This window comes from Ranitomeya imitator, chromosome 5 (assembly GCF_032444005.1).
Source record: "Ranitomeya imitator isolate aRanImi1 chromosome 5, aRanImi1.pri, whole genome shotgun sequence".
Classification (NCBI taxonomy): Eukaryota; Metazoa; Chordata; class Amphibia; order Anura; family Dendrobatidae; genus Ranitomeya; species Ranitomeya imitator.
This window is the reverse complement of record NC_091286.1, coordinates 221845593-221859782: the sequence shown is the minus strand read 5'-3', so window position 1 is coordinate 221859782 and position 14190 is coordinate 221845593. Positions and strand designations below refer to the sequence as shown.

At 42.2% G+C, this 14190-nt stretch overlaps 1 protein-coding gene across 2 annotated transcripts in view; it reads left to right on the top strand.

Annotated features, from left to right (window-relative positions):
- SYTL3 (synaptotagmin like 3) overlaps positions 1 to 14190 on the top strand; it is a 321014-nt gene that overhangs the window by 198186 nt on the left and 108638 nt on the right. For both annotated transcript variants that reach the window (XM_069725923.1, XM_069725924.1), the window contains exons 10-12: positions 98 to 276; positions 3266 to 3368; positions 11072 to 11242. In XM_069725923.1, coding sequence (XP_069582024.1) covers positions 98 to 276; positions 3266 to 3368; positions 11072 to 11242 — 453 coding nt within the window. The remainder of the gene's footprint in view (positions 1 to 97; positions 277 to 3265; positions 3369 to 11071; positions 11243 to 14190) is intronic.

Sequence of the window (14190 nt, the reverse complement as noted above, 5' to 3'; positions counted from 1 at the left end):
CTTCTGTATTTCTCCCACAAGCTGCCTAACCAATGATTAATATGTTAGACAATGTACTTGAACAACATGGAAGTTCTGAATTCTGGATCTTTTTCAGGCTAGCATGACCAGCATCAACAGTGTTGGCACTGATGTGGGCAGTGTTGACAATGGCAGCGTAACTGGAGAAATCGAACTTGCAATTTCCTATAACCTGAAGACCTGCACACTGGAGATCTCAATCAAAGCATGTAAAAACTTAGCTCATGGGGAAGAGAAGAAAAAGAAATGTAATCCGTAAGAAGCATCCTTACACTCTGCGTACTGCTGGATGTTCCCTCGCTGAATATTTCTATATATGAACTGAATTAGTAATGAGGTCAACGAGCAAAAAATAGGGTTACAATTAGGGCTTTTCTAGAGCTGAGTGAATCGATTTGATGCAAATTTACTTTGAACAAATTACCTTAAATGGTTCTGCCCTATTACACATTTTATGGTGAATCTGGACAGTGAGAGGACTTCACAACTCACAGCTGAGCCATAAAGATACAGAGTAGAAGCCATAAAACACCAAAGAAACTGTACGGTGTGTGAAAAACAGGGTGTTAGTTACCATCCATTTAACCAGATTATGTTTAAAGCACCAATCCAGCAGGTTTTTTTCAGAGCTGGAGTGGCGCTTTAAATGTGAGCCCCCTGTCCCCGGTCATATACTCTGGTGTCTTTATCATTTTTTGGCCCTGCTCCGGTCCTATGATGCCATCTTGTGAGCGCAGCTTCTGACTGGCCAGAAGTAAGAAGCTACATCACAGAACGAGGCTCTCATAGACTTATATTGAAAAATGACCTTTGCGCCGCTCCATGGAACACTGGAGCTGTCCAGCAGGTGACTTTCACCAGAAACTGATGGGAGCAACGCTGGAAAATGATGAAAGCGGCGGTAAGTGAGGTTCAGACATGGGGTAGGGGACTTACATTTAAAACACCACTCTAGCGGTGCAAGGTAGGAAACTTAACATTTAATAATTTATTAAAAGTCAGAGATACAACAAACATAGAATTCAGAACCCTCAAAGACCTGCAAGACAGCAAGTCAGCTCAGTCAGGGCACTGTTGGTCTGTCAAGTGCTATCTGTGCCAGTACCACAATAGACAGGCCTGATAAAAGGCCTGATAAAAGAAAGCACGCATATAACCGTGCCAGTACCACTGACACATTGCCATTGCCAATTAGGCCACACTAATGTATTAACCCCTTCATGACCTTGGGATTTTTCGTTTTTCCGTGTTCGTTTTTCACTCCCCTCCTTCCCAGAGCCATAACTTTTTTATTTTTCCGTCAATTTGGCCATGTGAGGGCTTATTTATTGCGGGACGAGTTGTACTTTTGAACGACATCATTGGTTTTAGCATGTCGTGTACTAGAAAACAGGAAAAAAATGTGCCATCCCACACTGGTTTTTTGTTTGGCTTTCTTGCTAGGTTCACTAAATGCTAAAACTGACCTGCCATTATGATTCTCCAGGTCAGTACAAGTTCATAGACACCTAACATGACTAGGTTATTTTATCTAAGTGGTGAAAAAAAATTCCAAACTTTGCTAAAAAATTGTGCCATTTTCCGATACCCGTAGCGTCTCCATTTTTCGTGATCTGGGGTCGGTTGAGAGCTTGTTTTTTGCATGCCGAGATGACATTTTTAATGATAGCATTTCGGTGCAGATACGTTCTTTTGATCGCCCGTTATTGCATTTTAATGCAATGTCGCGGCGACCAAAAAAACGTAATTCTGGCGTTTTGAATTTTTTTCCCGCTACGCTGTTTAGCAATCAGGTTAATGCTTTTTTTTAGTTGATAGATCGGGCGATTCTGAGCGCGGCGATACCAAATATGCGTAGATTTTATATTTTTTTTATTGATTTATTTTGATTGGGGCGAAAGGGGGGTGATTTAAACTTTTATATTTTTTTTTTTTTAACATTTTTTTCAACTTTTGTTTTTTTACTTTTTACTTTTTTTTTACTTTTGCCATGCTTCAATAGCCTCCATGGGAGGCTAGAAGCAGGTACAGCACGATCGCCTCTGCTACATAGCAGCGATCTGCTGTTCGCTGCTATGTAGCTGAAAATCAGGTGTGCTGTGAGCGCCGACCACAGGGTGGCGCTCACAGCCACCGGCGATCAGTAACCATAGAGGTCTCAAGGACCTCTATGGTTACAATGGAGACGCATCGCCGACCCCCGATCATGTGACGGGGGTCGGCGATGACTTCATTTCCAGCCGCCCGGCCGGAAGCGGTAGTTAAATGCCGCTGTCTGCGTTTGACAGCGGCATTTAACTAGTTAATAGGTGCGGGCAGATCGTGATTCTGCCCGCGCCTATTACGGGCACATGTCAGCTGTTCAAAACAGCTGACATGTCCCGGCTTTGATGCGGGCTCACCGCGGAGCCCTGCATCAAAGCAGGGGATCTGACCTCGGACGTACTATCCCGTCCGAGGTCAGATAGGGGTTAAAGGTCCATAGAAGAAATAACCTAGAATGGTCTCACCCAATTCAGATAGTTGCTTGGACCTTCAGTTTGTAGTTAACAAACCTCCCAAGGTTTGTCTCATTCTTTCTACCTATAGAGAACAAGGCCAGCACATCCAAGCTAGTGTGAACGGGCACCAACCAAAAAAACATATAAGTTGAAAAACGATAAAAGGTTGCACCATTGTTTACCAAGAATGATTACTCCAGAACATTGAAAATGCATTACGGCCATAGAAAATAGGAAAAAAAGCGCTATGTAATGTACACTACACATGAATTATTTATCTGCAAAAATTGTTATGAAAAAAAGGAAGGTACTTTGCGCATAAATTGGCCAATGTATGTGAGCCCAATTGCCACGTCAAGGCGTTCTTCGTAATTTGTTTCCTGTCCTGTTTTGTCACCTCTCCTGGGCAAAAATGCCTTCAATTTATGGGTCAGGACTCAGTGGACCAGCTAACTACTTAAAATCACCTGTGGCTATTGGGAGTGGGAGTGCACATGTCCAAAAAGGCTTAATACAAATAGAGAACAAGACCAGCACATCCAAGCATCTTTCTTTCTTACTATCATTTTCTCCCCACAGTATTCGGATAAATGTGGGCACAGGGCAGGTTAATAACGCTATTAACTTGCAGATTAACCCCATATGTGCAAGTTAATAGCGTTTTTTCTGCTGACAGGTTTCCCTTTAAGCGTCATAGTATGAAAGTATAAATGTGCTTTTATAGTGTTTTCTTTTAATTTTAGGTATGTGAAGACATATTTACTTCCTGATAAATCTCCAATCAGTAAAATGAAAACTAGTATTAAGAAAAATACAGTTGATCCATCATTCAATGAATGTTTAAAGGTAAACTGCACTATATGAGAAATAACAATGTTTGACTCTTCCATAATGTTTATACCATCCAGTATTTATCGTAGTGTTAGTCAGCTGTAAGACCAGTGTATGTTGTTGTGTGATGTCAATGTTATGAATGAGTAGATAAAGGATGCAAACTTTCAATTTATCCTAGGACGTTTCCTCAGGCATACTAATTATGTAAGAACGAAGAAGTAATATATCCTTTCAATACTCCTGAATTCTAAATGTGTAAGGTTTAATCATCCTTGAAATTAGAAAAGGAATCTGGCACTTCACACCTTGTATATAAGAAGGAACAAATAGTGGCTACTGGAGACTAAAATCTTCCTTGAGATTTTGGCCAGGATTCATCAGGACTGGAGTTGTTCACACCAGTCTTGATGAGGTGGCGTGGTGGAATCAGAGGTATAAATTAACTAACTCTTTGACGTACATCAAAATCCACGCCTTCCCTCCCGAACCTTTTCAGGCATAGGATAGCTAAAGCAGACCTCTGGGGGCTGGTTTTCAGGCACCCCCCAAGCCTAAAAACATCAGCGCTCAGCCTCCCCGGAAAAAGCGCAAGGCCAATTCTGGCGCTTTTCTGGCTCTTCCCTCTTGCCCTGGTGTGGTGGCAAATGGAGTAATAGTTGAGGAGTTGATGTCACCTTTGTATTGTAAGGTGACATCAAATCGAGAGATTAGTAATGGAGAGGCATCTATAAGACGCCCCCATTACTAACCCTATAGTCATATTGTATAAAAAAGCAAACACCACCAGAATAAAGTCCTTTAATTGAACGAATGACACAAACTCCTTTAATGAGTCTAAATTAAACCATACTCACGTCTTCGCACAGTCCACAGAAACCATGGTCTCCTGTAACAGAATTAGAATAATAAATCACAATATTCCTTACCTGTCACACGAGAAGATAATAATCCATTTGTTCCACGAAGGGGCTAGCTCTGCTACATCTAGATGGCAGTTGCATTGTTGCATGATGCGACTATACAGCTGGCCATCCAGCAGAGACACTGAGCAGCATTTGCTACCGCTGCTCAGTATTTCGTGGTGAACTCCTATGACCTGACTGACGTCACAGTGAGCGTGAGAAAGTTCTCACGCTCGCGGTGCCATTAGAAGGGTCGTGGGAGTTCACAACTGATGAACTCTGTTGAACTCACTGATGTCAGTGCGTGTGCCATGGGAAAAGCTGTAACGGAGCTCATGCTGACATCAGTGAGTTGAACTGAATTAATTGGCTGTGAACTCTCGGGAACTTTTTGACAGCACTGCGATCTTGAGAACTTTCTCACTCTCGCAGTGATGTCAGTCAGGTCATACTTTTGAGTATGTCAAACGTTATTAGAATATAAGACCAATAAAATTGTAAAAGGAGACTGGACACCAGAAAATCCTTTTATTCCAGAACCTCATTGCATAAATAAGTTATAGCAGTAGTATCTACAGTTGAAACTAGAAGATTACATACACTATTTTTTCTCAATATCTGACCTGAAATCAGAGTAAACCTTTCCTGTTTAAGGTCCATTAGGATTTCGATAATTATTAATATTTGCCAAATGCCAGAATAATGAGAGAGACAATGTTTCAAGGCATTTTTATTACTTACTGTGAAGTCAAAGGTTTACATACACTAAGATTACTATGCCTTTAAACAATTCTGGACTGCCAGTGCCCATGTGTCATGTGTTTGGAAGCTTCTGAGTTTTTTTTGGCAACATCTGAGTTAATTAGAGTCACACATGTGGATGTATTTTAATGCACACCTGAAAGACACTGCTTCTTTGTGTAGCGTCATGGGAAAGTCTCAAGATATCTGTCATGATCCCAGTGCTGGGTTTCACCTGCACGCCAGGGGTTAATGTGTTGATCAGTGCAGGCTCTGACCTGCACACCTGGGGCTTGTTATTGGCCTCTCTTTGGTTCGGGGTGAGCTTCTTATAGTCCTGGGAAGCTTCAATCTCTGTCAGTTATACTTTTGCTATTGGCTGAGTGTGTTGACCTCTGTTTGCTTGTGCCTTGTGCCAGTATTGTAGCTTGCTTGTATGGTTCTGACTCGGTTCTGTTCCCTGGTGTGATTTTGCCTTCTGATTCTGTACTGTGTATCTGCTTCTCTGGTTTTCTGACTCCTGCCACGTCCCTGACTATTCTTTATTTCCTTGCTCCTTGTGTACTGCGTTTCCATTCCCGTTTATTGACCTCGGCTTGTCTTGGATTGCGCCTCCCTCTGCCTCATCCTTTCCCTGGTGTCCGGTGACTCCCTTTCCCTTCTCCTGTACCCTTTGTTCCTATAGTATCCTGCATTCTCCTGCTACAGGACACTAAGCCCCGCCCCCTGTTGTCACGTGACCACAGGTCCTTTCAGTACATTCACTACCTGGCGTTCTGCTCACTCCAGCTCAGCTGTTACGGTGTTTTCTTGCCCAGCTCTCGGGCGCTGTGAGTATAGCTGTCACAGGCTGTCTGAGACTCTGGGTTCTCACTGTCAGGGCAGCATAAACCACTGGGGAGTGCCACCTGGTAGTTTCTCCTGATAATATCAAGAAGAGAATTGTGGACTTGCACAAGTCTGGATCATCTTTGGGCACAATTTCAAGATACCCGAAGGTGTCTCGGTCATCTATACAAACAATTATATGCAAGTACAAACAAGATGGACTGTCCAGCCATCATACCGCTAAGGAAGAAGATGGGTTCGGTGTCCCAGAGATGTACGTGCTTTGGTCCGATATGTGCATATCAACCCAAGGACAAAAGCAAAAGACCTTGTAAAGATTATGGCGGAAACTGGTAAGATTGTGTCAATATCCACAGTGAAAAGAGTACTGTATCAACATGGGCTGAAAGGTCACTTTGCCAAGAAGAAGCCACTGCTCCAAAAGAAACATAAAAAAGTCAGATTAATGTTTGCAAATGCACTTAGGAACAAATACCTACACTTTTGAAGACATGTCATTTGGTCTGATGAAACAGAAATTGAACTTTTTGGGTATAATGACCATCATTACGTTTGTAGGAAAAAGGGAGAAGCTTGGAAGCCGAAGAACCCCATACCAACTGTGAAACACGGAGGTGGCAGTATCATGTTGCGGGGTTATTTTGCTGCAGGAGGGACTGGTGAATTTAAAAAAATCATGAGAAAAGAAGATCATGTGTCAATACTGAAGCAACATCTCAAGAACATCAGCCAGGAAGTTAAAGCTTGGGAGGAAATGGGTCTTCCAAATGGACAATGACCAGAAGCATACTGCCGAAATGGTAACAAAGTGGCTTAAGGATAACAAAGTCAATGTTTTGGAGTGGCCATCACAAAGCCCTGATCTCAATCCTATTGAAAATGTATGGGCAAAGCTGAAAAGGTAGGTGCGAGCAAGGCGACCTGCAAACCTGGATCAGTTACACCAGTTTTGTCAGGAGGAATGGGCCCAAATTCCAACCAACTGTTGTGAGACGATTGTGGAAGGATTTCCCAAACTTTTGACCTGAGTCATTTAATTTAAGTGCAATGGTACCAAATACTTATGAAATGGATGTAAACCTTTGACTTTGCAGTAAGAAATAAAAATGTCTTAAAACATTCTCTCTCATTCATTATTCTGGCATTTGGAAAATATTAATAACTAGCTGAAGAGCCCGGCGTTGCCTTGGCATAGTAAATATCTGTGGTTAGTTATAGCACCTCACTTCTCTTATTTTCCCATCACGCCTCATTTTCCCAATCACATCTTTCATTTTCCCCCTCACATCTCTCATTTTCTCCCTCACACCTCTCATTCCCCCCTAACACTTGTCATTTCGACCTCACGTCATTTTCCAATCACTCCACTATTTTCCCTCACTCCTCTCATTTTGCACTCACACCTTTTCATTTTCACCTCACACCTCTCATTTTCACCTCAGTATATACGTTTGTCATCTCCCTTATATATAGTATACACCTGTATGTCATCTCCTGTATATAGTATATACCTGTATGTCATCTCCCCTGTATATAGTATATACCTGCTGTGTGTCATCTCCCCTGTATATAGTATATACCTGTATGTCATCTCCTCCTATATATAGTATATACCTGTGTGTCATCTCCCCTGCATATAGTATATATCTGTGTGTAATCTCCTCCTGTATATAGTATATACCTGTATGTCATCTTCTATATATAGCATATACCTGTATGTCATCTCCTCCTGTATATAGTATATACCTGTGTGTCATCTCCTCCTGTATATATTATATACCTGTATGTCATCTCCTCCTGTAGATAGTATGTACCTGTATGTCATCTCCTCCTCTATATACTATATACCTGTGTGTCATCTCCCCTGTATATAGTATATACCTGTGTGTCATCTCCTCCTGTATTAGACCTCGTTCACACGTTATTTGCTCAGTATTTTTACCTCAGTATTTGTAAGCTAAATTGGCAGCCTGATAAATCCCCAGCCAACAGGAAGCCCTCCCCCTGGCAGTATATATTAGCTCACACATACAGTACACATAATAGACAGGTCATGTGACTGACAGCTGCCGTATTTCCTATATGGTACATTTGTTGCTCTTGTAGTTTGTCTGCTTATTAATCAGATTTTTATTTTTGAAGGATAATACCAGACTTGTGTGTGTTTTAGGGCGAGTTTCGTTTGTCAAGTTGTGTGTGTTGAATTGCGTGTGGCGACATGCATGTAGCGACTTTTGTGAGATGAGTTTTGTGTGGCAACATGCGTGTAGCAACTTTTTGTGTGTCGAGTTGCATGTGACAGGTTAGTGTAGCAAGTTGTGTGCAGCAAGTTTTGCGCATGGCGAGTTTTGCACGTGGCGAGTTTTATGTGTGGTGCCTTCTGAGTATGTGCAAGTTTTGTGTGAGACAACTTTTGCATGTGTTGCAACTTTTGTGCATGTGGCAATTTTTGCGCGTGTGCAAGTTTTGCGTGTGGCGAGTTTTCCATGAGGTGAGTTTTGCACTTGTGGCGATTTTTGCGTGAGCCTAGTTTTTGCATGTGGCGAGTTTTGCGCGTGGCGAGTTTTGAGCGGCGACTTTTGTGTTTCGACTTTAATGTGGCGAGGTTGGTGTATGTGTGGTGAAATGTGTGCTGAGGGTGGTATATGTGTTCAAGCACGTGGTAGTGTGTGGCGCATTTTGTGTGTGTTCATATCCCCATGTGTGGTGAGTATCTCATGTCGGGGCCCCACCTTAGCAACTAATCGGTATATACTCTTTTGCGCCATCGCTCTCATTCTTTAAGTCCCCCTTGTTCACATCTGGCAGCTGTCAATTTGCCTCCAACACTTTTCCTTTCACTTTTCCCCGTTATGTAGATAGGGGAAAAATAGTTTGGTGAATTGGAAAGCGCGGAGTTAAAATTTCACCTCACAACATAGCCTATGACGCTCTCAGGGTCCAGACCTGTGACTGTGCAAAATTTTGTTTCTGTAGCTGCGACGCCTCCAACACTTTTCCTTTCACTTTTTTCCCCATTATGTAGATAGGGGCAAAATTGTTTGGTGAATTGGAATGCACGGGGTTAAAATTTCGCCTCACAACATAGCCTATGACGCTCTCGGGGTCCAGACGTGTGACTGTGCAAAATTTTGTGGCTGTAGCTGCGACGGTGCAGATGCCAATCCCGGACATACATACACACATACACACATACACACACACATACAGCTTTATATATTAGATTATGATAATCCTAATTGACCTAAATCTGGGAAAAGTTTTTTCGGATTTCATGTCAATATTGCGAAAAACATGCATATGTGTCTTTTTATATAGTATATGTAAACTTCTAGTTTCAGTTGTATGTGCAATGCGAAGAGAACAAGCAGTATCTCTAGAAAGAAAGTACACTGAGCACAAAAAGAATATAATGGTTTAGTCAATATAAGTGCAAGTGCACACTCAAACCTAATGGTCTAAAGGGACCAGGGATTGACTCAATTTATGACCCAGATAAAATATATGTAGTAAGCATAGTGTGCCCATGAAATAGTACGTATCACAGCCAAATCACTGTATATTCTAAAGTGCAAATGCATAAATAAATGATCCAAGTGGACCAAGAATAAACAGGTAAATTACAAAAATAAGACTAATAATAGATATGGGGTCTTTGCCCCCTAGTCTCCAGACCATATTGCAGGTTATTATCGTTATATTTTTCATGCATGGTTACTTTGCACATTGACCACTAGAGGACATTCAACTCACACTGTCTGTGACTGATTCATTATTTTTTGTCTTTGTACTGGAATATATTACCCTCAATTTTGTCATTTACTAGCTTCACTGGCAAACTATGCTTACTATGTGTATATATATATATATATATATATATATATATATATATATACATATATACAGAGAGAGAGAGAGAGAGAAAATTTCCATCAGAAATTGGGTCAATCGCTGGTCCTTTTAGACCATTAGGTTTGAGTATGCACTTGTACTTATGTTGACTTAACTTTTACATTCTTTAAGTGGCCACCGTATTTTATAGATATACTGATAGTTATCTCCTCTGTGCATAGAGATACTGCTATCATGACTTATCTATGTACCCTGTGCTACTGTTCGGGTTCAACAGGTGAATAAGGCTTGTTGAAAAGCTTAAGCGCAGCCAATCAGCAAGCTTTAAGTCTGTGGGCACTTCCGGTCCCATCACAGCCATGCCATATGTGACCCAACCCGTATAAATGCCGGATCATTGGTGCAGTGAGGGACAGTGTAAAAGAAATAATTAACAAAAAAATACTTGGGGGTTTTGATAACCAGCCCAGGTAAAGCAGACAGCTGCAGGCTTATATTATCAGGCTGGCAAGGTCCCTTGTTATTGGGCCTGTCAATTAAGTCAATTGATGCTTAATTTCTGGCATTTTGCTCAGCTTCCATAACACTTCAGCAGTGTCACAGGCTTATCGCCTCCATGCCACACCGCACTGATGCAGTAATTGAAGCAGAATGAGCCCCGACCAAGTATGGAGTGCATTTACTGAATATACATTTCAGTAGGCCAACATTTCGAATTTTAAAATCAATTTTTCAAGCTGGTGTTATAAAGTATTCTAATTTACTGAGATAATGACTTTTGGGTTTTCATTTAAGCCATAATCATCAACATTAACAGAAATAAACACTTGAAATAGATTTCTCTGTTTGTAATTAATCTATATAATATATGAGTTTCACTTTTTGGACTGAAGAACTGAAATAAGGTAACTTTTTGATGATATTCTAACTTGTGAGATGCACCTGTGTATTGATTATTCTAAATATTTTCAGAAGCGCCATGAATTATTAAGTGGCAATGCATAGATTTATATTGATAAGATTCTATGTAAAGGGAAGGAGAGGAGAGGGATGAGAGGGAAGAGCTACTGACAGACCTCGTCTCCCTCTGGTCTACATAGAATCTTATCAGTAGGAACTGCATCTCCTATCTCAGTAATGTAGCAAACTGTTTTCAATGAATACAGATTTTTACCCAGGATTTGAGAATTTTGAAAAAGATCATTTCTGGCAGAGATTTCTTTGATAGGCTATATTACAAAATTGGTTATTTTCATGTACTGATTATCAATGGCTACCTACCATATCTATGTCTTTAGTCAAAGTATATGTCATGCAATACTCATTATCAATTTGCTAAAAATACTTGTTAAATACTTTTTTCCTTTGCAGTATACCATTGAACGCTCCCAAATGGAGAAACGAACCCTTCAAATTTCAGTGTGGCATGCAGGTAGGCTGAAGAGAAAGGTCTTTCTAGGAGAAGTGCTCATTCCACTGGAATTCTGGGACTTTGATGACAACTCAACTAAATCATTTACCTGGTACCAGCTGAAAGCAAAGGTAAAGTACAGTTCATTAAAAAGAATCTCTCACTCCCCGGGACGTATGTGACCTATTAATATGGGCATACAGGTAATAGAAACGTTAAGTTAGTCCTGCCTGTATGCCTCATACTAATGGTCTTGTTGTTGAGAAATGTTATATTCTTTTCTTATGCTAATGATTGCTTCCAGGATCAGGAGCTTGCGGTGCCTCAAAGAAACCCCTGCCTCATGTCTTCATTGTAATACTTATCCCCCCCCCATGCACACCGATAACCTGCTCTCTTCACTTCGTCCCTGCATAGTCATCACTATGTACACATGGTTCCTAGTGATGACTATGCAACCCCTTTTTTACCCCCCAAGGTGGTTTGCACGTTAATGACCAGGCCAATTTTTACAATTCTGACCAGTGTCACTTTATGGGGTAATAACTCTGGAACACTTCAACAGATCCCATTAATTCTGAGACTGTTTTTGTGGCATATTGTACTTCATGATAGTGGTAAAATTTCTTCAATTTAACTTGCGTTTATTTGTGAAAAAAACAGAAATTTGATGAAAATGTTTAAAATTTTGCGATTTTAAAACTTAGAATTCTTATGCCCTTAATACATCACTAGTGTTGAGCGATACCTTCCGATATCAGAAAGTATCGGTATCGGATAGGATAGGCCGATATTCAAAAAATATCGGATATCGCCGATACCGATACCCGATCCCAATGCAAGTCAATGGGACCAAAATATCGGAATTAAAATAAACCCTTTCTTTCCTTGTAGGTTCATTCTACATGAAGGAAAACAACTAAGAATAATGCAGGATGTATTTGGGGAGGTGGCGGAGACATTAAAGTCATAGAGGTTTAGCCCAATCAAATAGAATAGCATGTTTTTTGTTTTTTTTTAAAGACGTTCGGAGTGACAAAGATATTGACTATGTAAATTTTTTTTTTTATTTTGTCAGATATTGATGTTTCACTATTCCACGCCCTTCCCCTTCTTTTTTTTTTACTTTTCCCACACTTTCATCTTCATCATCATCAGCATCTTTGACATCAACTTCTTCTTCACCTTATTCATCTTCTTCTTCATCCTTTACCTTTTTTTTTTTTTAATTACATTCTTCATATTCATTTTATTCAACTGTTATTATTCTTCCTATTCTACTTCTTCATCATATTCTCATTTGTGACAGGCATTCCCGTAGTTGTTATCTATAAAAGTTGGAAGATTACACCTTCCGTTCTGCCAGTCACAAAAGTTACATTTGTCCGCGTTCAGTTTGGCCTGCAGCATCAGGCTTTATCCAGGGGCACCACGAGGAGGAACGGACTCACCCCCATACACTGCTTAGTCTTCTTCTGCATATAATTTAGATAATATCTTTTGCTCTGATATTAAGTGTTATGCTTAATGTTGTTCTGCTCTTTGTTCTGCAGCCTCTTGTTCTTCTGCTTCTCGGTCTTCCATGTCGTCGTCTCCAGTGTCGTCGTCTCCGCCGTCGTCGTCTCCGCCGTCGTCGTCTCCGCCGTCGTCGTCATCGGGGTGGTCTTCCGGGTCGTCGACGTTAGGGTCTTCAACTTGGAAATGTAGCAGAAGGTACAAGAAGGCTGAGAAAATGCCAAGAACCAGCTGATGGAACTGGAACTCGGATGGCTACCCGAAGGTTCAAGAGCCTATGGAACTACCGAGGACCAGCTGACGTTACTGGAACCCGGTTACTAAGCAGGAGGTACCCGTGCTAAAAAGCACTACCAAGGACCGCCTGACGTTGGCGGAACTTGGATACCCAGAAGGAGGCACCTAAGCCAAAGGCTCTGCCTGGAACCAGCTGACGGTACTGGAACCAGGATGGGGAGCAGAAGGTACAAGAGCAAAAGACACTGCCGAGAACCGGCTGACGGTACTGGAACCCGGATGGGTAGCCGAAGGTCCAAGAGCCAATGGAACTACCGAGGACCAGCTGATGTTACTGGAACCCGGTTACTAAGCAGGAGGTACCCGTGCCTGAAAGCACTACCAAGGACCACCTGACGTTGGTGGAACTTGGATACCCAGAAGGAGGCACCTAAGCCAAAGGCTCTGCCCGGAACCAGCTGACGGTACTGGAACCAGGATGGGGAGCAGAAGGTACAAGAGCAAAAGACACTGCCGAGAACCAGCTGACGGTGCTGGAACCAGGTGGTGGACCCGAAGGTCCACAGGAGAGGAGAGAACAGCTAGGCCGCGAGGCAGCCGCAGTTACCGAACCCCAACAGTCCTACAGCGGGAGCTTGGCCTACTGGCACTACAGAACCAGCCTTGACTACCAATTCACGCAGCCCACATAGGAAGCTCCTAAACTGGAGGCACCCTGGAGTTGGCTAACTCGACCACAACACGACGGGGCAAGCATAGGCGTCTCAGTGAGCTTGACACTACAGCTGACGGTGCTGGAACCAGGCTGGGCACGAGGGAGTACCCGTGACAAAAACACTGCCGAGAACCAGCTGGCGGTGCTGGAACCCAGATGCGTTGCCTATTAAAGATTGTCTTCCTAGAGCCCCAACTAGCGGTGTTGGAGCAAAGGGTAAGCAGGGGGAGCAGAGTGTAGGCCGAAGCCTGCACTGGAGGCAGCTTTGTGTCTGCGTTGCGTTTGCAGGACACTTTGCCGGCTACACAGTGGGGGAACAGCTGGCGTTGCTGAACCCCACTAACACAATGGCAGGTGTTTCTCTCTGTGCAGCTAGCACTTGCGGGCAAAAACTAGCGATGTTAGAGCCCGTGGTGAAGCAGGAGGAGGAGGAGAGGAGCAGAGTGTAGGCCGAAGCCTAGTTGAACCAATTTCAAAGGAAACCTTTAACCCCCCCTCAGGTGTTACAAAGTACAAGAGACACACCTTGTGCAGTATTAATGCTGCACAAGTGAAAGGTTGCTCTATTAATTTGTCTACTTGCACACGCTGAATGAAAGACGTACACAATTT